A 26,769-nucleotide genomic window follows, 5' to 3' on the forward strand; every position below is an offset into this window, starting at 1 on the left:
TGTTGAGGTCTATGTATGTCTTAATGGGTCCTCTGCAGTGACTGGCCCCCACCACCATAGTTTGAGCTTCACGCTGCCAGCTGTGGAATCAGGAGGCCAAGTACAGGGATCTATCCCCACATCACAGGGTATTACACTTGAAACTTTTTCCTTTTTGTTCCTGTCCCCTCCCATTCTTTAAAACAACAAAAAGGCCTCTTTAAAGAATCTGAGCACTGTTTAAAAAAAATAGTATTTTTCAATTCACCTCATACAAGTCCACTCAGTACTACTTCTTGTTCAGCCAATCGCTAAGATGTTTGTTTATATTTACTGAAGATAATGTCTGCTTCTTGTTTACAATGTTGCCTGAAAGTGAGAACAGGCATTCGGATGGCACAGTCGTAGCTGGTGTTGCAAGGCATTTATGTGCCAGGTATGCTAAACATTTGTGTTCCCCTTCCTGTTTCGACTTGTAGGCTCTAAAGTTTTACATTGTTTTGTGCTTGAGTGTAGTTGTGTTTATAAAAAAAAAAAAAAAGAAAAAAAGTAATTCTACATTTGTAGGTTGCACTTTAACAATATAAAGATCGCACTACAGTTTGAGGTGAATTGAAAAATACTATTCTTTTTACAGTGCAAATATTTGTAATAAAATAAGTGTGTACAGTGCTCACTTTATTATTCTGTGTTGTAGTTGAAATCAATATATTTGAAAATGTTTTTTGTAATCTTTTTTTATGTTCACTTGGGCTAAGTGAATTATCTGGTTTTTTTTGTGGACCATGTCTTTGCATTTTCCCTTTTATATAGTCATGAAGAATCAAAACCACTTAGACATTCTTTGGTAGGACAGGTTATACTGGAATTTTTTTTTGCGCTATTGGTAGAGGGGGTTTTGGGGCGTGGGGGAGGGGTAATAGCTATGACACCTCATTGATTTGTATTAGAGCCTTGACACCTAGCACATATATGGGATCTAAGGACTATGCCTTTTGGTAGCCTGCTGATAATCCATTTTGATTTGGTAGTGTTATAAAGGTTTAAATATGGTTTTTGTGTAACCCACACACCACCTGTGTGTGGTGTTCTGTCCCATCTAGTGGAACCGAGACCACTTACAGTTTGAGTCTGCTCTACAGCCTTAGCTAAGAGTCATATGGCTTTTAGCTCATGCAGTAGAAGCTCATGCATTTAGCTTCACAGGTCCCAGGTTCAATCCTGCTTGAGAACGACCTGGGTCCATCAGTGTTATATTTGCCCATGATCACTGAGCTTTAAAATGAAAAAGGCTTCTTTGCTACATCCCGCAACATTCTGTTGACTTGATACAGATGGCTGAAGTATAGTGGGCACAGTTAACTTTTCTTTTACCTTTCTACTGCTAAAATAAGAAATGATTGATCCTTATGGTATTTCACATTATAAGTATAGGGTATGCTCACAACCCTTCCCATTTCCCTCCCTTTTCTTTGTAACACTCACTAGTCTTCCTTCATAATGACTGCATGTCTGTCTGTATGTACAGCTGTATGCACAATGTCCAATCCTGCCTGGGGCCTGTAGGTGTTACTGCAATGTCAATAATCATATTGTACAAACCAGTAAAAAGATCGGGTTAACTGCCCACTGTAATGTAAGTAGAATTTTCAGTCTCTGAAGAAGAGTATGGAATATCATCCAGATGTATGAGTGTTCATTTGGATGGAGGTAGGGTTCCTTTACTGAGTTGGATGTTGTGACAGAATACACCACTGCACTAACACTCAACACACTATTGTTATCTTTGAACAAGGTATGTCTTGTAAGGTATCATTTGAAAACTCCACAATTTGCCAGTCTGTATTGTCTTGATAAAATGTGTGGTAACATTGCATGCGAAATTGATTTCCCTTTATGATGATGTTCATACATGTTCCAAACCCCACAGTCCTGTCTAGGTAGACATCAGGTCAATCTTAAACAAAGGAAGGAATGTGTGCTTGCCTTAATTTGCATGTAAGCAGTAAACAGGGTCATCAAGCAAGTGGGGGGGGGGGAAACAGCAGGGAAGATCCTTCCACATAGACCTGACCAAGAGTGTCTACACTACACACTTTCATTGGTATAAATAGGTCACTTGGGGTTGAAAAATCCACACCCCTGAGTGATGCAGTTATACCGACCTAACCCCCCTGTAGACAGCATTATGGCAATGGGAGGGCTCCTCCTGTTAACATAACTACCACCTCTGTGGGAGGAGAATTAACTATATTATTTACATTCCACGGGTGCTGTAGTTTTATGCAATTACATTGATGTAAATCTATATTCACACCTTGGTAACTGAAAACACATAAGGGCCAGTGATGGGATGTTGGATGGAGTGGAATCTGAGTTACTACAGAGAATTCTTTCCTAGGTGTCTGGCTGGTGAGTCTTGCCCACATGCTCAGGGACTTCAATGGCTCAGACATAGGTTAGGGGTTTGTTGCGGGAGTGGGTGGGTAAGATTCTGTAGCCTGCGTTGTGCAGGAGGTCAGACTAGACCATCGTAATTGTCCCTTCTGACTTTAAAGTGTGTGAGTCTGTCCTGAAATGTGGAAAATGTCCATAAATTAGTCAGTAAGGATTAAAACAATAGAGAGCTGCCTCATTCACAGTGTACTGTCCAACCTGAACACTGAATGATGGAAGGGTCCTGAAGAAAAATTGTGAACAAATAATTAAACACTATAGTAACTCTTATGCCCAAAGGGGAAGACTTAAGGTTGCCTGGGAAAGTTTGGCACTTATTGACTGAGTGATTTATTTTGTAATCTTAATGTTCTTATAATGCATGCTTTTCTATGGGATAAAATATATGTAAGAAGATGCATTCATGATAAAACAGTGAGAATTTCACTTGTAAAATCGTTCTAAGCCAAAGCATGACACTATTTTTCTCTTTCCATATTTAAAGATACGAATGACTTACCTTTCAAAAATGACCGTGACACACTCATCTATGAAGAAGCCTATAATATAGTATTTGAGACAAGCACATATGGTCTATTTTCATTTCTACATTTTTCTCCTATTTTCCCATATTTTCCACATACTACTGAAACTTGTAGCCTGACTTGGTTATAATCACATCTGTTACTCTATTAGTCACTTTATAATCCATGATAATAAGAAAAAGAATGCTTTATATCATGGAGCAGCAAATAGCTAAAAATCACAACCTGGGTACTAAAAGCCTAGCTCAAACAAATTGGTGTAGTAGAATTTGGCTCAATGCAATTTTTTTTAACACAGTTCAGTGGCTGTAATATGAGGATTTTGGAAACCTATTCAGATAATCTTCATAGAATAAAATCTATCAAATGACGATTTTTCATTTTCTTACATTTATTTTCTTTTCCCCCCAGATGACACGAGAACAGTATATACTGGCAACACAGCAGAACAGCCTGCCAAGGATTGAAAATCCGCAACTTTATCCAGTGGGAATTTATGGATGGCGAAAGAGGTGCTTATACTTCTTTGTCCTTCTGCTGTTGGTTACCATGATTGTTAACTTAGCAATGACAATATGGATTTTGAAGGTTATGAATTTCACAGTGGTAAGTACCACCATGATTTTACATCTCTTTATCTTCATGTTAATAGCTTGTCCTTTTTTCAGTGCACATTCATTTATTCTTTAATGTGAAAGTTATTTTTAATGAGATTCTACTAAACTCTCAGCATACACATTACACATACACAATGGAACATTATAGGTGTATTACTTAATTAAAAATGGAAGGTTACGGTTTTTAGTTTGTTGATACTGGAAATTAGGAAAAATGACTTGTCAGTTTACATCATGTGAATCTGGAGAATGGGCATTTTAACAACTGATTGGCTTTATTATTCATGTAAATATGTCAAGGTGTTTTTTTTATGGATCACAACATATCACTCTACTGTAGGAAGACTTAGTGACTTCCTTGTCTCTGTAAATCTATGGAATCTGCTTAATGTATATATACATATTTTAAATGTGTTTACAGACTTTGCTTGAGATGATGCAACATTCTTATTCAGATGATAAGTCAAATTGAGGGGATGTTAAAAATACAGCTAAAGGATATTTAAATCAGTTATAAAGATGTACCAGTCATTGTACCATACTGAGGCCAGGGCAGAAAAGGCCATACTGATGAAATATTCTAAACAAACACCTTTGTACCTGGGACTGACTTGGCTTTTAGGACTACAGCCTACCACAGAACTACCTAATTTAGAATTTTAATTATTCGAAAACTAAAATACCTTAATTACAGCTGTACAAAAATGAAATATCAAAACTGTTCTTTCTATGCCTAATGTAAAATGATCAGTGGAACTGGAGTCATGAGTCATAGAGGGTACATTCCCTGGAGGAACTGCTATTGATGGGAAACCAAGGGAATGGGGAATGAGGGGAGTTATGTTGGAAGCCACTCAGCCAGCTGGACACAGGGTTTATAAAGTTCCAGTTGTTCAATTTTACCTGCTTCAGCTTCATTCTTTGCAAATAAAATCTGGTGGCAATGTCTGATCAGGGAATTCTCTGAAGTGTAGCAGCTGGCAGAATGAGTCATGTAACATGGTCTGGATTTTGCAGACACAAACCTAGTCCAGTGATGTACCTGGTGGAAGGAGGAGTTTGAGCTGTACACAGACCTGGCCGTGCAGGAGGACAGCAAGAACAGGAAATTAAAACTATTAGTTTACCTTCTTGGGGAGCAAGGCAGAGAGATCTGCACCGCTGTGAACCACACACTGCCTCAAGCCTCCGAGCAATCCTAAGAGCCCCGGGGACCTATTGGTCCCCAAAGTAGGACAAAACTGTGGAGTGACACAGGCTTTTCCCTAGAGAACAATCTAAAGGGGAGGGGATAGAATCCATGTTACTGCCTTACAAACACTGGCTGCTACATGCAATGTTGGAGTCTTGACAGACTCCCTAATTTGGGACAGGATGGTCTGTGGCACTTGGGATCATCCCCTCTGGGAGCGCTTGCTCTGGGAAGGTGATCTCATGTTAAACAGATGCTTAGATATGAGGCATGCAGTGGAAGCCTTGAGGGGAAAGATGAAATCCCTAGAAGGCGCATCACATCCCCAGGTCTACATGTTGGGATGAGACAACAGGAAAGGAAAGCAGTTGGTTTCCATAAACATAGCAAGATGTTTTTATTGTGTGAGACAGCATGAGCAGGTAAAGGAGAAGATGCCCCAAGTAGGACAGTATTACAAGGAATGTGGCAAGGTTGAACCATCTTGAAGAGGGATAGATACCATGGAGGGAGAGGAATTATTTAAGCTCAGTACCAATGTGGACAAGAACAAATGGATATAAACTGGCCATCAGGAAATTTAGACTTGAAATTAGACGAAGGTTTCTAAACATCAGAGGAGTGAAGTTCTGGAACAGCCTTCCAAGGGGAGCAGTGGAGGCCAAAGACCTATCTGGCTTCAAGACTAAGCTTGATAAGTTTATAGAGGGGATGGTATGATAGGATAGCCTAATTTTGGCAATTAATTGATCTTTGACTGTTACCAGTAAATATGCCCAATGGCCTGTGATGGGATTTTAGATGGGGTGGGATTTTAGATCTGAGTTACTACAGAGAATTCTTTCTTAGGTATCTGGCTGGTGAGTCTTGCCCACCTGCTCAGGCTTTAGCTGATCTCCATATCTGGGGTCAGGAAGGAATTTTCCTCCAGGGCAGATTGACAGAGGCCCTGGGGGTTTTCTGCCTTACTCTGCAGTGTGGGTCACGGGTCACTTGCTGGAGGATTCTCTGCACCTTGAAGTCTTTAAATCATGATTTGAGGACTTCAATGACTCAGACATAAATCAGGGGGTTGTTACAGGAGTGGGTGGGTGCGATCCAGTGGCTTGTGACAGCGGTGGTAATATCGTGAGACTCTCCTGGGCTCAGAGGGCATATCAGTTCAAGCGGTCAGGTCAAGAAACAACAAGGGATAGTCCCATCCTCCATGCATGGAACCATGTTAATAGGAACCCGCCTCTTGTGATTTCAGCTGAATACTGAGGCCTCCTGTGCAGTGATTTCTCAGGGTGAGTTGGACTTGCACACACCCATTACAAAGGGCAGTCATAATGTAAAATGAGAACACAGTGGAACCCAAAGGAAAATGTGACCTCATTGTAACTAATCTGAGAAGTAACAGATGGTACCAATTGGAGTTTGTGGTGGTGGACGGTAAGCACCCCAGACCTCTCTTGGGAATACAGCCATACAAATCATGGCTCCGATCTGGTAGTAAGCATGCAAAGAGAGTCTTATGGCACTATGTAGTCCAGTGGGCTAAGGAGTTCAAAAGTGTGTAGAGCAGGAGTATTATAGGGCTTGTAGAGGCTAGTGCAGCCGGGTGGTGGTGAAGATGTCATCAGGTATGTTGTTCATCTGCATAGACCCAAAGCCACTGAAACCGGCATTGAAAATATCCACTGCCCACAATAGATCAAATCTTGCTAGAACTTTCCTAATCCAGAACCTGTATGGTCTATGGTGTGAGGAATGGGTTTTGACCCATAGGTCTGGTTAAAGAGTCAGTATGCTGACAACCTGTGCAACATTTGGTCGCTACAGATAGCTATGCATGCTGAGTCTTCTCTGGAACACTTCTGGCACAAGTGCTGTAAGGACTCCTTGGGGTGAAAAAAATTGCAGATGATATACTCACTGTAGGTGAAAGAAGCCATAATACAGAAGCTGAATGAGACCATGACAGGAAATGACAAGCTTTTCTACAGTGATGCAGGGACAAGAACATAAAAACTGAATGTAGATAAAATGTGACTCAAACAGCATGAGGTGACATATATTAAACATCCGCTCACATCAGAGGGATGGAGAGCCGATCCCATCAAAATGAAGACAATCAGACATTCCAGCTCTAGTAAATGTGAAAGGGGTACATAGGTGCTGGAATCAGGGGTGCTGAGTGTGCTGCACCCCCTGGCTTAAAGTGGTTTTCATCATATACAGGATTTACAGTTTGGTTCAGTGGCTCTCAGCACTCCTCATACAATTTGTTCCTGCACTCCTGAAGGGGTACAGTGCTTTTATAGGAATGAGATACTTTCTGTCCACATTTGGCTGCAATAGAGGAACCCATATGTCAGCTCCTGTACAAGTGTCTGTCAGCTCACAAGGCAGGATGTTGAGAGGGACTGGGCAGGTCCCTAACAGCAAGCATTTGACATGCTGAAACAAATGATAATGGATGCCCCTGACCTGATGTACTACCAGCCAGGAGAGAGACTGCCACTCCAGTGTGATGCATCAGAGAGGATTGGGTGTAGCTCTTTTGCAGAAACAGCCAGTCACTTATGCCAGCAGACCCCAGTCAGGGACTGAACAAAATAGAAAGAGCTTCTGGCTATGGTTTTGAACTGGGGGTAGGTTCCATCAGTACACCTATAGCCAATAATAGTGCAATAAGCTTAGACACCCCTAGAAACACAATCTAGAAACAATTGCAAAGCCCCTTCTTGCAACATATGTTGGTGCAGCTCCAACACTACCAGGGAGATCAGATGTTGTACACATGTACCCAGCATCAGCGAGCTGGAGGAAGGTGATCAGGACATTGAATCCATGCTGCACTGTCTCCTGGTTTCAACTCTGAAGCTGATGGAAATCAGAGGCTATGGAAAAGCCCAATTGCAAGCAGTCAAAAGAATAAGAACTGGGTGGCCAGAAGACAAAAGCCAAGGTTCTGGTAGGAGCAGAACCATATTTTCAAATTAAAGATTAGTTGAGTGTGCAGGATAGAATCATATTTTGAGGACAGGAAGTTGTTGTTGTCTCCACCTCATTCCATAAGCATGTCGTGCAAAAAGTACGGGCCCCACGCCTTGGCATTGACAGCTCTCTTAGACAGACTTGAGAGTATATTTACCAGCCAGGAATGAATATACATCTCTGCTCCTTGATAGCAGTGTGTGACAACCACCAGCAGAAAAAGACTCTGTTACCACGATCTGCCCACCAGTGAGTGGAGGCCTGCTGCATCCAGAAGGATGGAGAATCCACCAAGAAGAGATGGCCAACAATCAGTGAAAGCAGGCAATAGTGTACAGCAGGTTAGCAAAGAACCTACTGACCCTGAAGACGGATGCTCCTCACAACTCATAAGCCTACTCCTTCTGGTTTCTCTGTTGGCTAGATCCTCACAAGAGGAACTGGCTCCAGAGCCTCTGTCACTCACCTTTGAGAAGACCAAACTATCTCAAAAACTGTGCAACCACATGATTCTGTAGTAAAGATGAAACACCAACTTAGCTGCGTGCTAACAACCTCTGGCAGAAGAGACAGAACCTGGAGTCTGGGTGTCAATTACTCCTCTACCCTGATATATCTGGTTGTGTTGTAACACAAATTTGGATAACATGGTAAAGCAGTGCTCCAGAAGGGGCGGGTCTGCACGCTCTGGCAGATCGAAGTAAGTTCAATATAACGTGGTTTCACCTATAACGCGGTAAGATTTTTTTTACTCCCGAGGACACCGTTATATCAGGGTAGAGGTGTATTTTGTGTTTAATTTTATATTAAAATGTTTGTAAAACAGGGAAGATATATCATGGTCAGTGGAACTGAAATGTCACCGGAGGAATAGGGAATGCAGGGAGTTAGGTTAAAGGACAGCTCAGCCACATGGAAAGAGAAGTCCACAGGCTTTAATAAAGTTTCTCTTCTTTAACTTACCTTGCATTCAGCTTCACTCTTTGGGAACAAAACCATATAGAAGCTTTACTGGAAAGTTAATAACTTGTAATGGAATATAGAATCAAATCCCACATTTAGTGAACAATGCAAATCTATCTGTTTCAGTGCTTCTGCTTACTATTTAGCAGATTGAAGCCTTTGGTTTAGTAGTTTTTAGCAGTATGCATGTGGCTAATATAATTAAAGAATGGGAGCTTAATGATTTCACTAAGATAACAACTGAAGTGTAATACACTTTATACCTAAATGCTGTCTTTCATGACTATGCTGGATATTGCAGTTCAAAAATCTACAATGTGGATTTTTAACAGTCCTGAAATATTACAAATCCAATTAAATTATATGTAGTTAACACATGTGAATTAATCTTTAATCCTCGTGTTAAGAGTAAAAATAATTTTATATTTTTCACCCGTCCTTACTCTTGTATTCAATTAAGCAATTGTTAATAGCATAAGAAGAAAAAATCACCCCATCATGACATTGAAATGTAGAAAATAATGTGCAATTTGTGCAGGTAATGTTACTGATCTACCAGCATTATATTTCGCTTTCATTATTGCATTTACTGTCCCATAAATTCAAACTCATATCTGTTAAACACATCCAGCTTGTTCAAATAAGAAATGTTATCACAAGATTCTGTACCAAGGTAGACTGGAAGAATCATTTTACTTTATGGTGGTTCCATTAGTATATCATTTTTACCAGCATTTGTATATAGTACATCATTATTGACACTGGATTATTAACCTTTATTCTTCACATGGTGGAATGTGTAATAGCTTTGTTTGGTGATGTATACTATTTTGGGACTGATTATTTTCTCACGCCAAACATTTATATATATTCATGACATATCATCTGGTTAGCCTGTTAAAGAAAACAGGGTTTATAAATCTAAATCTTAACTGTGGGTTATGATCTTCTAATTCTGAATGACTGTTCCTACTCAAAATTTGTATATTTTATAGTTTGCAAATATTTTTAAGTTAGTCACTGTAGTATTTCATTTATTTATGATAATACATAATTTAAGAAATATCATAAATCTTACTATTGCACTTGTCCATGTGTGAGAGCGTGACAGGGAATGGATTCCTATCAGTAAAGGTTGTGGTTGAACTCTTCACAGTTAAATGCCCACATGAAATCCCTTTGTATCAAACACTGTGAAGTCAGTGATAGAAAATCTCCCAAAAAATTGTTCAGAAAATTCTAATTTTTAAATCTGAAAAAATCTATTCTATTCATGGGCATTCGTGAGCAAAATAAGACTAAATTTTTCAGATAAATTATATGTTCTGACATGTTAGCTCAGTACTATTAGCTCCAATCTTGTCTATTTAAATTTTCTGGCATATTAGTATTTCACTGGTTTCGGAGGGGTAGCCATGTTAGTCTATCTCAGCAAAAACAATGAGGGGTCCTTGTGTCACCTTAGAGACTAACAAATTTATTTGGGCATAAGCTTTCATGGGCTATAACCCACTTCATCAGATACTTTTTTTTCACTCCATGTATGCAGGTATAAATATACAGCACATGAAAAGATGGGAGTTCCCTTACCAAGTGGGGGTTAGTGCTAACAAAGCCAATTCAGATAGAGTGGATGTGGCCCATTCCCAACAGTTGACAAGAAGGTACGAGTGTCAGAGGCAAAATTACCTTTTTGTAGTGACCCAGCCACTCCCAGTCTCTATTCAGGCCTAATTTGATGGTGTCAAGTTTGCAAATTAATTCCAGTTCTGCAGTTTCTTGTTGAAGTCTGTTTTTGAAGTTGTTTTTTGTTGAAGCATGGCCTCATTTAAGGTATTTAAGGTCTGGTATTGAGTGTCCAGGGAGATTGAAGTGCTATCCTACTGGTTTTTGACTGACTTTGTTCTTTTTAAAGCATCTTTAAAATGACCAAGTTAGTGTATACATGTAATTTTTATTAATATTGATGGAAAATGCCTGTTCATCAATATAACCAAAATTCGCTGGATGATTTTCAAGGTTAAAAAAATAAACAGTGGTAGTAGTAAAATCCATGCTGGCTAGACTTTTAATGTGCATAGCAGAAGTAGCTATGATGTTAAACTAAGAATGGGACATGGTTTATTCATATTGATTTAAGCTTAAGATCTAAAGAATTACATGTGTGTCTGAGAGCAATGAGAATTGAGGAATTGACTTGGAGATCTGATTACCAAGCTGGAACACGTAGCTGAGTTAACATACATATTAGTGTTGTTCAGGTACAATGTATACACTATTTCATGTAATTTATAATCTATGGTTTGTTAAAAGCAGAAATTAATCCCTTTTGTCTAGATAAACAACTTCAAATTTTTCAAAGTAGTTTAAATTGTGACATAGCTGCCTCTGAGTTTCTTTACAATCAGTTTTTTTAGAAGACAGTGAGTGACCAACACATAGTGACAATTTCTGGATCAGAAATACAGCAATGTTGGCTTTGAATTAACCAGTCACCTCCCATTTTTAAAAGAATGTAACCGTGTGTGTGTGTGCATGTAAATCTGTTACAGTTCTATGTTGGAACATCTCTTTAGCTAAAGCTGTAGCAGCTTGTGCTTTTAGCTCCGGAGGTCCCCACTTCAATTCCTTGTGTTGGCCGAGATAATGGCTGTCACACTAAGTTGAAGCTTAGATCCTGCCAGGAAAGGCCTATAAGGAAATGAAAATAGCTATAAAAAGCCTCAGATAAAGGGACAAAGCTGGAGAAAAGCTGACCAAAGAAAGTAAAGGGTCCTTCCTATATAACTGAAGGCATTCACAGAAAAGTGTGAATACTCCTTTAAAAAAAAGAAAAAAGTGCACTGCTATAATTTGTGAATATATTATCTGGATACTATCCTGTAGATATTTCCTGATTTGAATTACACAATAAATATATATTTTTAAGTTTTGGTGATAATGAAAACATTTAACCTATTTTTACATTTTCATGTCATTATAGCAGATCTCTCATAACATTGAGACTTAGCTTTTCCATTTTAATTTTAATTTTAATATTGAAATTGCCCTTCATTCCATGTTGCTGTCTTGATTGTGTAACATCTTCAAGTGATGGCCTTCAAAACCTAAGGGGAGCTTGGTTTTGGTACAATGTATTCTTAGAGTCTGTAAATTTCAGAAATGTTAACATTGTAGCTGACCTAGACCTAGACATTTAATAGGGCATTGTGGAGGAAAATGAACTATGAGGAGGGAGAACAAGCCATAGGGCTTCAGTGTAATTCCTCCACTAATGTTCCACCAGCTAGTGGTCTGAGAGCTCTCGTGTGGGTTTCCCAGCCCCTTGAATCAGCATAAAGAGACAACCACTATCCCGCCCACCATCTTCTTCTAACACACTCCCTTATATCAGCTTCTGCCTTCCAGCCTCTGCCCATGTTTCCCAAATCTGGGAATGGGAAATGTGGTCTCAATTCCAACCAGAGTTCAAGAAGCGAAATGTTTTGTCTATTTTACTAATAGTCCCCCCCCCATAATCTAATTCCCAGATATCCCATTCACATCTCCGCAGTCATTTGCAATTTCCAATAAAACATTGGCAATTTTTGACTGCTGTGATGAGGGCAGTGTTTGCTTGCAAGGTGGAGCTTTAACTCTTATTCATTGCAGTAGTCATGCCTATAGCAAGAACAAAAGACATCATTTGTGAAGAGATGTTTAATGTTTACCAACTCACTTTCAACTCCTCCATCGTTATGGAGTTGCACAACTTTAAGTGTAAATAAATGTTAAAAACTGAAGTAATATGTTTAATTTTTATGGGTGGTGTTTGACAAAGTATCATGGATGCTGTTAGCATGCAGAATCCTCCAGAAATGCTGGATACCTTACCAAGCCAGCCAAGCAGTGAAGACTGTTTTAGCCATTGCAATGTAAGGGGACTCAGATTTTTTGGGGTCCCAGGCCAGTAAGGGGTTTGGTTACTGTTTGTCTAATAACCCTTGGTGTCTTGTGGTTCTGCAGCTTTGGTCCAGAGCTCTGACCCTAGCAGCCCACAAGCCTCACCCTGGCTTTGCCCAACCTGCTTACCTCTTGCAGGTTGAGCTTTAGTACCATTCCAGTCTCAAATTTTTCCCTCCCAAATCCAACCTCTCACTGGACCCTCACAGCCGGTGCAGACACAGTTAAACATCTCAACCGGTCAGCTTTCTAGAAGCACACACTTTTTACTGAACTTACACAGCATGGATGATTTATAATCAAAACCAAACAAGTTAATTAACTATAGAGCATGGATTAACTGAGATCTAGTAAGAGATAAAGGTTACAAGCAAATAAAAAGTGGAAAATATACATCTAATAGTTTAAAACTTAATCTAGCAAGATAGTCATTTGTTCAAGATGGCTTCTCTCCCTCAGTCGGCTTTCCAGCCTTTTGCTGGTCAGCCAGACCATGACTCATCCAAGATCAAATCGCTTGGTTTCTTTGTGTCCTAAAGTGAAGGATAAAGAGTCTCTCTCCCTTCATATCCCTAAAGGGATGCTTTTTTCTTACAAGTTAGGAAGGATTACTGCAGATTCACTCTCCTGAGTCTCTTTGGGGTGCAGGAGCCATGTTAATTCTCTGTTCTTGAGTTCTGATCAGGATAACCCTTGCCAGATTAGCTTGATGGCTTTCTTTACTGCTAATACATAAATTGAGGTAAACCCATATTCCTTTGTCTAAAACAGACCTGTTTATCACCTTTACCTAGACTAGGCTGTCTGGTCTTAATCATGTTCTAGTAATATCCTAGAGAATGAATTAATAACTTTGAATATAATATAATAACACAGGCATTTTACAATTATATTAATAACCAACATGTTACTAGCTTCCATATGGTACCACAAATCATATTTTCTGTAAATATTATTGCAGTAGTATCTAAGGTGTGAGGGATGTATAGAGTCAGTCTCCATCAAACAATTAGGTGCTAAAGAAGATTACATTAAAAATCCCTCTGCAGCCTGGTTCAGCATTTTCATGATTCAAACAGGCCAAGTAAAACCTTGCACAGCAAGGAAAGCTATTTTTAATTGAACATACATCTAGCTGCAAGCATAAAATGAGGATAAACAGCTTTTTTGGTTTTCTTGGCTGGGATATTTTCCTTCATATTCACAATTGAACATACAGTGGTTGTTGGCTGCCAAGACTTAGGTCCATCTATTTGGACAGCTTGATGCCAATTTACCAGTTGATTGGATGCTTGCCCTAGGACATACATGCCAACCAGGCATAGGTTTAAATAGGCAGCATGCATAATAATTCAAATGCACTTAACTTTTGCAATAACACTATCCTCAAGTCTTTCACTCAGGCACTTGCATCAGCATCCTGTGCCTACACTTCAGCACATCTGTGGATGTTTGTATGTCAAACATAATACCTCAGTAGTAGAGGAAATGATCTCATGATCAGTCATTTATAGCAACCAACAATTATTTTGTGTAAGGCAACAGCTAGTTTGCTTTGTGGTTTCAAAATATAGGTACTAGCCTATGAAAGTACCTTATAGCTCTCAACTAAATACTATCTGGAGACAAAAGGGTCTCATTGGATTCATTCCTTTGCAGTTCAAAGATCAGGTTGTGTACTTGCCTTGAGGAATAGGGAACTTGACAAAAGAATTCTGTATGAAAAACATCTTTTCACGTGTGGCTAAAGAGAACAAAATACTCCACATTTGTTGGTCCTGCTTCTCTGTTTAAGGAACAGTCCAAGATGATGATTGACCTGCAGCCTAGTGCTGGGAGATACTCTAAAGGTTTGGTTTAGATATACATCTAAAAGCTGGATGCCTACCTTAGTAATCCAAACAGTTATAATTCTACAAAATTTTACTGGAAGTCTCACAAGAACAAGATTTTTCTGAGAGATTCCTGGTACTTTGTTTTCCTTGAGTCAGAAAACATGAGAGCATGTTTTGTTGTGATGTACTGGAGTTTATGCCAGAAAGTGCAGAAGATTACAAAAGTGAAAAGAACTTTTAATCACTAAATGCTCTTTTCAGGTTTCTGGTAGGTTCATTCAATTTACCAATGAGCTAATGACTTGCAATATAATCCCAATCAAGAATCTACACTCCCAGAAGTTGCAATGCTCCACGTGTAACATTGCTTCTATCAAGTAATTGTTGCTCAGTTGTAAAGGCATTCAACTCATGCAAATTTAGTTTGTAAGCTCTTTGGGGCAGAAGCTGGTCAGTACAATGCACCTTGATCCTGACTAAAGCCTGATGACTATTTTTAGTAGTAAATAATGGGGGAGGAGAGAGAGAGAGAGAGAGGTAGAAAAATGTATTAAGGGAGTTGTTTCTAAATAGAATGCATCACAGAAATCTTTGAAAAGCACCAAATGCTTTTTCAGTTTCCCAGTGGCTGGAACTGTATCCACATTTGGTGCTGAGTTTACTGTTCAGCATTAGGAAAATCCTTCTTCATTTCTTCAAGGTATCAGCCTTCAGTTCATTTTACTGGTTCAGAACAAGAAGCAATTGTGTTTAGTGCTTTAATCAAAAGTTTGACTATGGTAGCAAATCACCTCTGAATTACCAATGAATAAGTAATCTTCTTGCAAAAATAAAATGTAATACTGTCTTGTTTTTCTCCACATGTATCACAGTATTAGGGGGAGCATCTCTGCTTCCGATGTAACAGATAGTTTTGACCACCCAGATCTATTTATTTTGTGTTTGATCCAGTAATCTCTGTATCATCAATTCTGCTGGTCTGATGGCTTGTCTGGGTGATAGACAGCATCTCAGTGTTAGCTCATTTCATTTCTAAATAATCCTAAAAAAGGAACATGATCAAACAGTTTAGGATGAATAGTGGCATTACTTAACAGAAACATAAAAATTCTCCAATATGCAGATGTTAAATGCCAATGTCACCCTAAATCAGTCCAAATCATTCATAATTTTCAAAGTTACTGGGGATGTGCTGACCACCGCTCAAAAATAATGTAGATGTTTGGCAAACAAAGGCTATTCCTTATGAAAGAAGTACTTCTCTATTGGTTTCAGAGTAGCAGCCGTGTTAGTCTGTATCCGCAAAAAAAACAGGAGTACTTGTGGCACCTTAAAGACTAACAAATTTATTGTAGCATGAGCTTTCGTGAGCTAAAGCTCACTTCTTCAGATGCATAGAATGGAACACACAGACAGGAGATATTTATACATACAGAGAACATGAAAAGGTGGAAGTATGCATACCAACAGGCAGAGTCTAATCAATTGAGATGAGCTATCGTTAGCAGGAGGAAAAAAAACTTTTTGAAGTGATAATTAAGATGGCCCATAGAAGGTGTGAGGAGAACTTAACATAGGGAAATAGATTCAATTGGTGTAATGACCCAACCATTCCCAGTCTTTATTTAGACCACAGTTAATGGTATCTAGTTTGCATATTAATTCAAGTTCAGCAGTCATCAGGAATCATAACATTCAAAAACCAGTGGGAGAACACTTCAACCTTCCTAACCACTCAGTGACAGACTTGAAGGTGGCAATTTTGCAACAAAAAAACTTCATAAACAGACTCCAAAGAGAGACTGCTGAACTTGAATTAATATGCAAACTAGATACCATTAACTGTGGTCTAAATAAAGACTGGGAATGGTTGGGTCATTACACCAATTGAATCTATTTCCCTATGTTAAGTTCTCCTCACACCTTCTATGGGCCATCTTAATTATCACTTCAAAAAGTTTTTTTTCCTCCTGCTAACGATAGCTCATCTCAATTGATTAGACTCTGCCTGTTGGTATGCATACTTCCACCTTTTCATGTTCTCTGTATGTATAAATATCTCCTGTCTGTGTGTTCCATTCTATGCATCTGAAGAAGTGAGCTTTAGCTCACGAAAGCTCATGCTACAATAAATTTGTTAGTCTTTAAGGTGCCACAAGTACTCCTGTTTTTTTTTCTCTATTGGTGACTGTACTTTTACTAAAGAGGGTACTTTTATCCACTCAAAAAGCATAAGTTTCATAGCTCATTCACTTACCAAAAAGTGCTCTCTTTTAGACTGTAAATGGTTCCTTATGCACATTTACAAAGCTTGATGTCCCAACAGTGGTGACTATTTAGACTCAAGAAAACACAATGACTTAAAACTGATACACCTGCTTGACTAAGGGAAGACTATATCTTTAACCTTTATCTGTTTTCATTTATAGTACTCCAACCCCAGTTGCACCTAAGATGGAAGTAAGCAGCCTCACACACTGATGAATCAGTTGGCTTTATGCAAGGTTCCAACGCTTGCTAATAGGAAGGGTCAATAGAAGAACTTTGCTACATTGTTAAACTCAACAATTAATTCCAAGCTGCCATTTGTATTTCCTGATCCCCTTTATTGCTTTTTGTCTCAGAGTTCAAACCCTAGCGGTGGCCGTGGATGTTCTGTGAAGCTGCTGTTGCTCTCTGTTTTACTCCAAACCAATCAATGAACAGATTTACACATTTATGTATCTATAGTACAGAGTAGCTCTTCTCAAATACAACTTTATTAATGTTATGAACAAAAGCTTTCTCGTAGACTTGCTTTTTCTGTTTTTTGTCTCTGTAGAATCTCCCTAGATAGTTCTGTGCCTCTTTTCCTGCACTAGAAGGAGCAAAGCATGTTTCCCTTGTATTTTCATCAGTGCTCAGTGTGTCTAGATTCTTTTGTGATGGTTACTGCACATAGCCCTTGCCAAGGTTCCCTCCCCATTCTGAACTCGGGGGTACAGATGTGGGGACCTACATGAAAGACCCCCTAAGCTTATATTCCACCAGCTTAGGTTAAAAACTTCCCCAAGGCACAAATTCCTTGCCCTGGAATGGTATTGCTGCCACCACCAAGTGAGTTAGACAAAGATTCAGGAAAAGGACCACTCAGAGTTCCTGTTTCCCCCAAAATATCCCCTCAAGCCCCTTCACCCCCTTTCCTGGGGAGGCTTAAGAATAATATACCAACCAAATAGGTAACCAAGGTGAGCACAGACCAGACCCTTGGGTTTTTAGGACACTAAAAACCCAATCAGATTCTCAAAAACAGAACTTTATAATAAAGAAAAAAGTAAAAGAAGCACCACTATAAAATCAAGATGGAAGGTAATTTTACAGGGTGATAAGATTTAAAACAGAGTTCCCCTCTAGGCAAAACTTCAAAGTTATAAAAAAACAGGAATAAACCTCCATCTTAGCAAAGGGAAAGTTCACAGGCTAAAACAAAAGATAATCTAACACATTTCCTTGCTATTACTTACTATTTTTGTAATATTAGCTGTATTGTTTCACTAGCAGATGGATTACTTGCTTGGTCTCTCTTTATCTCAGAGAACAACACACAGAGAGCACAAAGCAAAAACTTTCAAATCTGTGGGAGGAGGTATCTTCTCCCCCTATAAGTCCTTTTGGTCAGGTGCCAACCAGGTTATTTGAGCTTTTTAACTTTTTACAGGTAAAGGAGGGATTTTATGCTACCCTTAGCTGTACGCTCATGACAGTCCTAAATAAAATTTCCATGAATCCTTGTGTACCAATAAAATAACTTCTTCTGCAATGAAGAATGTCCAAAGTGTGTGTGTGTATATATAATATAAGAATTCGCCTTTCCCTGAAGATAAAGTAACATATACATAACTCTCATGTGTTGACTAAATCCTAAAGAAAGGAAAATGGATTAAAAATAAATAACGTTGTTGTTGAATCATAGCTAGTTACATTGTTTATTGCACAAGATTGTTACCAGTCTACATATGTTAGAACAGCCTTGGATCTACTCTACCAAATGCCTGGTGTAGAACCTCTCTAGGTTCTGGGATCCATACCACCTCCTTTAGTCTACCACTCGGACAGCAGATAGTGGGTGCCACAGAGAATCTGTCCCATACTTGAGTGAAAAGTGTGAATCCCCTTGCAACCACCTGCAAGGTCTGCTGTCAGCAGCCATGTCCCAGGCCCTATGTTATCTGCTTCACACACACAGCCCTTTGTTTATTTCTTGGCTGTCAATTTCTTTGGGTAGTCATTAAGGATTGCAAAGTGCCTCCATTGGCTAGCTGCGGGTCTTGTTCCTTGTCACTAATGGAATTACATAATTTCTATTATCAACTGTATAAATCATGACAGATGTTAGTCATCTCACTTATCAGCATTACTGTTGGCCATATCCTATGGCGATGACAGTGATATAAGAGCATAGATGATTTTATATTCTATTGTATAACTCATTGATATCTTTTTTTTGCAGATGTATTTGTTAATTGATTTCTTTATATAATGTCCTGAATATTCGTGTTTTGCTGAAACATTTCTGTAGAGAAAAGCATTCTATTAATTCTAGTAAAGTGGAGGCTAAATGGATAATTGTGTTTGGTTTTTTTTCTTGTATAAATGTGATTCAACATTTGTTTTTGTTTTTTTCATTTTGAGTTCTATGGCTTCTTTGTCGGTTTGCATAGATATGAAGGCTTTGGGCTTGCCTTTGGAAATGACTATAAATCTACATGACATAGTTTGGAACACATTGCAGAGCATAGTTATTATACTTTGCTACAGGAATACAGATAGAAGAAATATTCCATGCACGATTTAAAGCAAAGCCATCAGCCCAGTCTTGTTCCAATAGAAGCTAATAGCAATATTTATATTGACTTCAGAGGGAGCAAGATCAAGTTCCATGTGATCTACCCCTATATACTCTCATATGATGTATTTACATTCTTGAGTCAGTATTGTTACAAGCCCTGAAATAGACAGCATACACCAGTGCATCCATGTAAGTATGAGACATTAGGAAAGACACAACAAGCCTATGTATATTATACTGGAAAAACACATTTAAAAAGGCCAGTGTTTATAAATACATTATTATACACCTCTATTTTCTATATTTAAAATAATTGTATGTGGTAGTATTTGGTGACATATAAATCTAAAATCAAAATGGAAGTTCTCATTTTTCTGACTTTAGACTAATCTTTAGAAATATACATGCAGCTCTGTTTAACTTCAGTAGGAACCATGATCTAAGCATCTAAGGAGGTAATTAGTCCTACTTTTACTTTGCAATACAGAATAGAAGTATCTGGAAAATTGGTGAATAATTTTAGCAAGTATCTGAGAATATAGCTTAAATATGATTAGCAGTCCATAGAATGAATTTAAGACGTGCTTTGTAAAATTTTATTGACAAATATCTGAAGAATTCAAGTTTTCTTTTTACTTGCAAAGAATAAGAAATTGTGTGTGTGCGCGCGCGCGCATGCGCGCAATTAAGGACTGTTTCTCCCAAAAGGTTGTTTGCATGAGGACCTAAATGTTTATGCAAACATTCCATATGGGCATAGGGATGTACCCATTCGAAGGAGCTTGCAGGATTAGGGCCTAAGGTATGCCAAATACCTTGTAATAGGATGTATGTCATTTTTGCAAACATGATGTCCAAGTGTAACCCACTGATGAAGTGTGTATTACAAGTTTCCCCTTTGCCTAATCTGCAGAGGATACAAATCAGTTACAGCCCTAGCTAGAGAGACTAGGCTCTTTAGCTCCAGCAGTAGCAGCTGATGGTTTTAGCTCTAGAAATCCTCCATTCATTTCATGATGTTTTGGCCAAGACGGTGGCCTTTGCACAAAATTTAAGGAAGTTACAAATGTAAGACACCTCTTCTAAAAGTCAGTGGAAATTCTGTCAATATTTTTCATTAAACAAAGTATAGTAAGGATATAAAAATCAAAATATTCATAGTATTGGCTCAAAAGGGAACAGTAATTTCAGATAGTGCTGTGAGGCTAGTGAGAAGGAGGTTGACATACATGAGGGATAAATTTGCTAAATGGAGTTCAGTGTTCATCACAAAGAGCACCTCCAAACCATTAAAGCATTTGAGTGAGTAAGCAGTGTTCACAAGAAGTCCTATTCTGAGCCAGTAAGTCATTGTGTATATTAAACTTGGGCAAATACCTCATAAAACATTCTTCAAATATTTGCATGACTAAACCAACTTAACATTAGTTCTGTCCTTGACCTTTCTTTGTTCCTTTTCTTATTAGTATTTTAGAAAATACACTTACTTGCAGGAATGTTTGTGGAAACAGTGATTTAAAGGAATATTGGACAATTTTGAGGTCTTAAATGTGAACGCTCAACCCTGAAACCAAATGCTAATAAAAACAGGAGTACTTGTGGCACCTTAAAGACTAACAAATTTATTGTAGCATGAGCTTTCGTGAGCTAAAGCTCACTTCTTCGGATGCATAGAATGGAACACACAGACAGGAGATATTTATACATACAGAGAACATGAAAAGGTGGAAGTATGCATACCAACAGGCAGAGTCAAATCAATTGAGATGAGCTATCGTTAGCAGGAGGAAAAAAAAAAAAAAAACTTTTTGAAGTGATAATTAAGATGGCCCATAGAAGGTGTGAGGAGAACTTAACATAGGGAAATAGATTCAATTGGTGTAATGACCCAACCATTCCCAGTCTTTATTTAGACCACAGTTAATGGTATCTAGTTTGCATATTAATTCAAGTTCAGCAGTCTCTCTTTGGAGTCTGTTTTTGAAGTTTTTTTGTTGCAAAATTGCCACCTTCAAGTCTGTCACTGAGTGGTTAGGAAGGTTGAAGTGTTCTCCCACTGGTTTTTGAATGTTATGATTCCTGATGTCAGATTTGTGTCCATTTATTCTTTTGCGTAAAATACGCAATAAATGGACACAAATCTGACATCAGGAATCATAACATTCAAAAACCAGTGGGAGAACACTTCAACCTTCCTAACCACTCAGTGACAGACTTGAAGGTGGCAATTTTGCAACAAAAAAACTTCAAAAACAGACTCCAAAGAGAGACTGCTGAACTTGAATTAATATGCAAACTAGATACCATTAACTGTGGTCTAAATAAAGACTGGGAATGGTTGGGTCATTACACCAATTGAATCTATTTCCCTATGTTAAGTTCTCCTCACACCTTCTATGGGCCATCTTAATTATCACTTCAAAAAGTTTTTTTTTTTTTTTTTCCTCCTGCTAACGATAGCTCATCTCAATTGATTTGACTCTGCCTGTTGGTATGCATACTTCCACCTTTTCATGTTCTCTGTATGTATAAATATCTCCTGTCTGTGTGTTCCATTCTATGCATCCGAAGAAGTGAGCTTTAGCTCACGAAAGCTCATGCTACAATAAATTTGTTAGTCTTTAAGGTGCCACAAGTACTCCTGTTTTTTTTGCGGATACAGACTAACACGGCTGCTACTCTGAAACCTGTCAAATGCTAATAGTTACACTTGTCCTACTGGGGAACAGAAACAATACCATCTTACTCAGTTTACTATTCAAGCTTTGTGGTTAATTGTGACTGGTTAACTGTTTGAAATTAGACTGAGGTCTAATTCCTTGGTTCCTCTTCTGCCCCCTACCCCTCCCCTTTGTAAAGATAGGTACTTGGTTTCCCCTTCTCCATTCCTCTGGGACCTCGCCTGTCCTCCATGAGCTCTTGAAGATGATCTCTAAATAGTTCTGAGGTAGTTTCAGTTAGTTCCTTGAGTACCCAGGGTGCATTTCATCAGGTTTATCTAAATATTTATCTAAATATTCTTTAACATGTTCTTTTCCTGTTTTGGCTTGTGTCCCTTGCAGCTTGTTAATATTAAATCACATTAAATATCTGGTCAGATTTGACCTTTTTACGGAAAACTGAAGCAAAATAGGTATTAAACAACTCAGCCTTCTTGATGTCATTGGTTATTAGATCTCTTTTCCTACTAAATGGAGGTTCTTCATCTTTCTCTTGCTTTTAATGTTTTTAAATAACTTTATTTTATCTCCCTTGCTAGGTATAACACATTTTGTGTCTTAGGCTTTGTGATTTCATCCCTATATGCTTCTGCTATTCTTTTTACTCATCCATATCAATTTGTCTGTGTTTCAACTTTTTATAGGATTCCTTTTCTTGATTTTCATCTCATTAAAGAGCTCCAGATGGAGCCATAGTGGCATCTTACTATTCTTCCTATCTTTTTTTCATCAGGATAGTTTGCAGTTGTGCCTATAATATTATCTCTTTGAGAAACTGCTAGCTCTCCTGAACTCCTTTTTTCCCTTAGATTTTTTCTTCCCAGGGGACCTTACCTACCAGTTCTGACTTTGTTAAAGGCTGTGGGTTTTTTCAGTCCATTGTCCTTCTGAAGCTATTCTCACTCCTCACTTTACTCACAGTCATGAGATAAGTCATCTCCATTATCACTGTCACCCAAATTGCCTTCAAATTTGCAACCAATTCTTCCTTGCTAGTTAGAATTAAATCTAAAGTAGCTGCCTGCCTAGTTATTTTCTCCACCTTCTGAAACAATAAATTGTCCCAAATACTTTCCAACTGGTGCTGGTGACAGGCCGTTTTCTTCCCCTTGCAGGTTCTTCCTCAGATTGCCTGCAAGTTAAGCGAGGGTGGACAGGATGCGAAGACTCTGCCTTCCCCTTTTGCTGAACTCCCTTAGTCTCCCAGCTGCCTTCATCTCACCAGGAATGTGACGAAACCACCAAACATTTTAAACAGGATTAAAATGGCAATAAGAATTTTCATCATATATATGAATTAAATGTTTCTATGGAACTTCATGGAACCTCTGAGGAAAGCTCCATTTTTATCCCATGGGTCTGGCAGTTGGCATTTACTGTGGATGCTTGAAGGTTGTATGTTTCTAGACAGCTAGAGACTATTAAAAAGTAAAAACAAGTAAACCAACAAAACCAGAATACGAATGATGTTTCCTAAGACAATATAGAAACACACAAATTGCTAAAGCATCATAGAGCACAAGCCAACATGATTACACAAGTCAAAAGCCTCAGATTGTAATGTTGGCCAGCTCTTCCTGAAAAAATCCAGTCTAATGCATCTTCCCCAGTCACTTATGAAGTGAAGAAAGAAAAAATGAATTTCATTGCAATTGGCAATGTGTTGCAAGCTACTTCTGTGACATTAGTTTTTCATGCTAATAAAACACTCAATTGTGCATTATTCCCCAAACTCTGTAGTGAAAATTTCCTTTTTTCTATTACTACTAACAATTCCTGGCTCCTGTAAAACATTTTTCATCAGTAGACTTCCACAAGTAGTTTTATTTTGAGTTTGGTTTCTTGAAGTATGTCTACACAGCCAGTGGCAGCTAGCACCTCGGTCCCCAGCCTGGATCAACCAGCTTGGTTTAGTGGGGCTTGCAACAGCACACTAAAAATGGTGTGTAGGCAGAGCTTTGAACTTGTGTCTTGGACTGGATCTCAGGCTCTGAGCCCCACCTGTGACATTCCCCTCTGGTGTTATCCGGACTGGTGATCCGCTAGGTGACTCCAATCCTTAACACTGAGAGCCAGCCTTACTGTGCTCTGCTGTGAGAACCCCCACTCCTGGGCTGTCCTCGCACAGCCTCTGGCATGTAAGCTGCTCCTTGGATTGTGCAACTGAATGACCCTAGCCAATATCTCCAGTCCCAGACACAGCTCTAGGAACCTCTGTCTTGCAGTGTCCAGTTATGCCTGCTGAACACTGCAAGCTTATGAGTTTGTCAATTTAACAAATAAATTGATATAGAATAATAGAAAATTAGGGTTGGAAGAGACCTCAGGAGGTCATCTAGTTCAATCTCCTGCTCAAAGCAGGACCAACACTAACTAAATCATTCCAGCCAGGGCTTTGTCAAGCTGGGCCTTAAAAACCTGTAAGAATGGTGATTCTACAACCTCCCTAGGTAACCCATTCCAGTGCTTCACCACCCTCCTTGTGAAATAGTGTTTCCTAATATCCAACCTAGACCTCCCCCACTGCAAGTTGAGAACATTGCTCCTTGTTCTGTCATCTGCCACCACTGAGAACAGCATAGCTGTCCTCTTTGGAACCCCCCTTCAGGTAGTTGAAGGCTGCTATCAAATTCCCCGCCCCCCCACACACACACCCCTCTTCTGCAAACTAAACAAGCCCAGTTCCCTCAGCCTCTCCTTGTAAGTCATGTGCCCCAGGCCCCTGGTAATTTTTGTTGCCCTCTGCTGGGCTCTCTCCAATTTGTCCACATCCTTTCTGTAGTGGGGGCCCCAAAACTGCATGTAATACTCCAGAGGGGAATAGAGGGGAATAATGTCCCTCGATCTGCTGGCAATGCTCTTACTAAAGCAGCCCAATATGCTGTTAGTCCTCTTGGCAACAAGGGCACACTGCTGACTCATATCCAGCTTCTCATCCACTGTAATCCCCAGGTCCTTTTCTGCAGAACTGCTGCTTAGCCAGTTGGCCCATGGGATTCTTTCGTCCTATGTGCAGGACTCTGCACTTGTCCTTGTTGAACCTCATCAGATTTCTTTTGGCCTAATCCTCCAATTTGTCTACATCACTCTGAACTCTATCCCTACCCTCCAGTGTATCTATCTCTCCCCCCCAGCTTAGTGTCATCATCAATAAAGATGTTGAACAAAACCGTCCCCAGGACCAACCCCTGAGGCACTCCGCTTGATACCGGTTGTCAACTAGACATGGAGCTGTTGATCACTACCCATTGAGCCTGACAGTCTAGTCAGCTTTCTATCCACCTTATAGTCCATTCATCCAATCCATACTTTTTTAGCTTGCTGGCAAGAATACTGTGGGAGAACGTATCAAAAACTTTGCTAAAGTCAAGATATATATCATCCACTGCTTTCCCCATATCGACAGAGCCAGTTTTCTCATCATAGAAGGCAATCAGGTTGGTCAGGTATGACTTGCCCTTGGTGAATCCATGTTGACTGTTCCTGATCACCTTCCTCTCCTTCACGTGCTTCAAAATGTTTTCCTTGAGGACCTGCTCCATGATTTTTCCAGGGACTTAGGTGAGGCTGACTGGTCTGTAGTTCCCTGGGTTCTCCTTCTTTCCTTTTTTAAAGATGAGTGCTATATTTGCCTTTCTCCAATTGTCCAGGACCTTTCCCAATCACCACAAGTTTTCAGCAATAATGGCCAATGGCTCTGCAGTCACATCAGCCAATTCCCTCAGCACCCTCAGATGAATTAGATTGGGACCCATGGACTTGTGCATGCCCAGCTTTTCTAAATAGTCATTAACCTGTTCTTTCACCACTGAGGGCTGCTCACCTCCTTCCCATACTGTGTTGCCCAGTGCAGCAGCTGGGAGCTGACCTTGTCTGTGAAGACTGAGGGGGAAAAAAGCATTGAGTATTTCAGCTTTTTCCACATCATCTGTCACCGGGTTGCCTCCCCCATTTAGTAAGGGTCCCACACTTTCCCTGACCACCTTCTTGTTGCTAACATACATGTAGAAACTCTTCACATCCCTTCCTAGCTGCAACTCCAATTGTGCCTTGGCCTCCCTGATTACACCCCGGCATGCTCAAACAATATTTTTATACTCCTCCCTAGTCATCTGTCCAAGTTTCCACTTCTTGTAAGCTTTCTTTTTTGAGTTTAAGCTCACTGAAGACTTCACTGTTAAGCCAATTTGGTTGCCTGTCATATTTGCTATTCTTTCTGCACATTGGGATGGTTTGTTCCTGAGCCCTCAATAAGGCTTCTTTAAAATACAGCCAGCTCTCCTGGACTCCTTTATCCCTCATATTAGCCTTCCTGGGGATCCTGCCCATCAATTCCCTAAGGGAGTCAAAGTGTGCTTTTCTGAAGTACCAGGCTTGTTATCCCTAGGGGAGTCTCTGACACACTTCTAACCAAATGCACTGCTTCAGGTAGTGTAAACAAACAGATTTATTAACTACAAAGATAGATTTTAAGTGATTATAAGTCTAAGCATAACAAGTCACATTTGGTCAAATGAAATAAAAGCAAAACACATTCTAAACTGATCTTAACACTTTCAACACCCTTACAAACTTAGATGCTTCTCACCACAGGCTGGCTGGTTGCTCTTCAGCCAGGCTCTCCCCTTTTGATCAGTGCTTCGGTCACTTGGTGTGGTGTTTGTAGATGTAGGTGGAAGAGAGGAAGAGCATGTCAAATGTCTCTTCCTTTTATGTTCTTTCTTCCCTCT

General features: G+C 39.3%; 1 protein-coding gene across 5 annotated transcripts in view; it reads left to right on the forward strand.

Moving 5' to 3' along the window:
* Positions 1–26,769, forward strand: part of SGCZ (sarcoglycan zeta) — a 483,993-nt gene that overhangs the window by 130,969 nt on the left and 326,255 nt on the right. For 3 of the 5 annotated variants that reach the window (XM_045017558.1, XM_045017559.1, XM_045017560.1), the window contains one exon: positions 3,372–3,566. In XM_045017558.1, coding sequence (XP_044873493.1) covers positions 3,372–3,566 — 195 coding nt within the window. The remainder of the gene's footprint in view (positions 1–3,371; positions 3,567–26,769) is intronic. The other 2 variants (XM_045017561.1, XM_045017562.1) reach the window with 1 other exon arrangement.

Source organism: Mauremys mutica, chromosome 5 (genome assembly GCF_020497125.1).
Source record: "Mauremys mutica isolate MM-2020 ecotype Southern chromosome 5, ASM2049712v1, whole genome shotgun sequence".
NCBI classification, from domain to species: Eukaryota; Metazoa; Chordata; order Testudines; family Geoemydidae; genus Mauremys; species Mauremys mutica.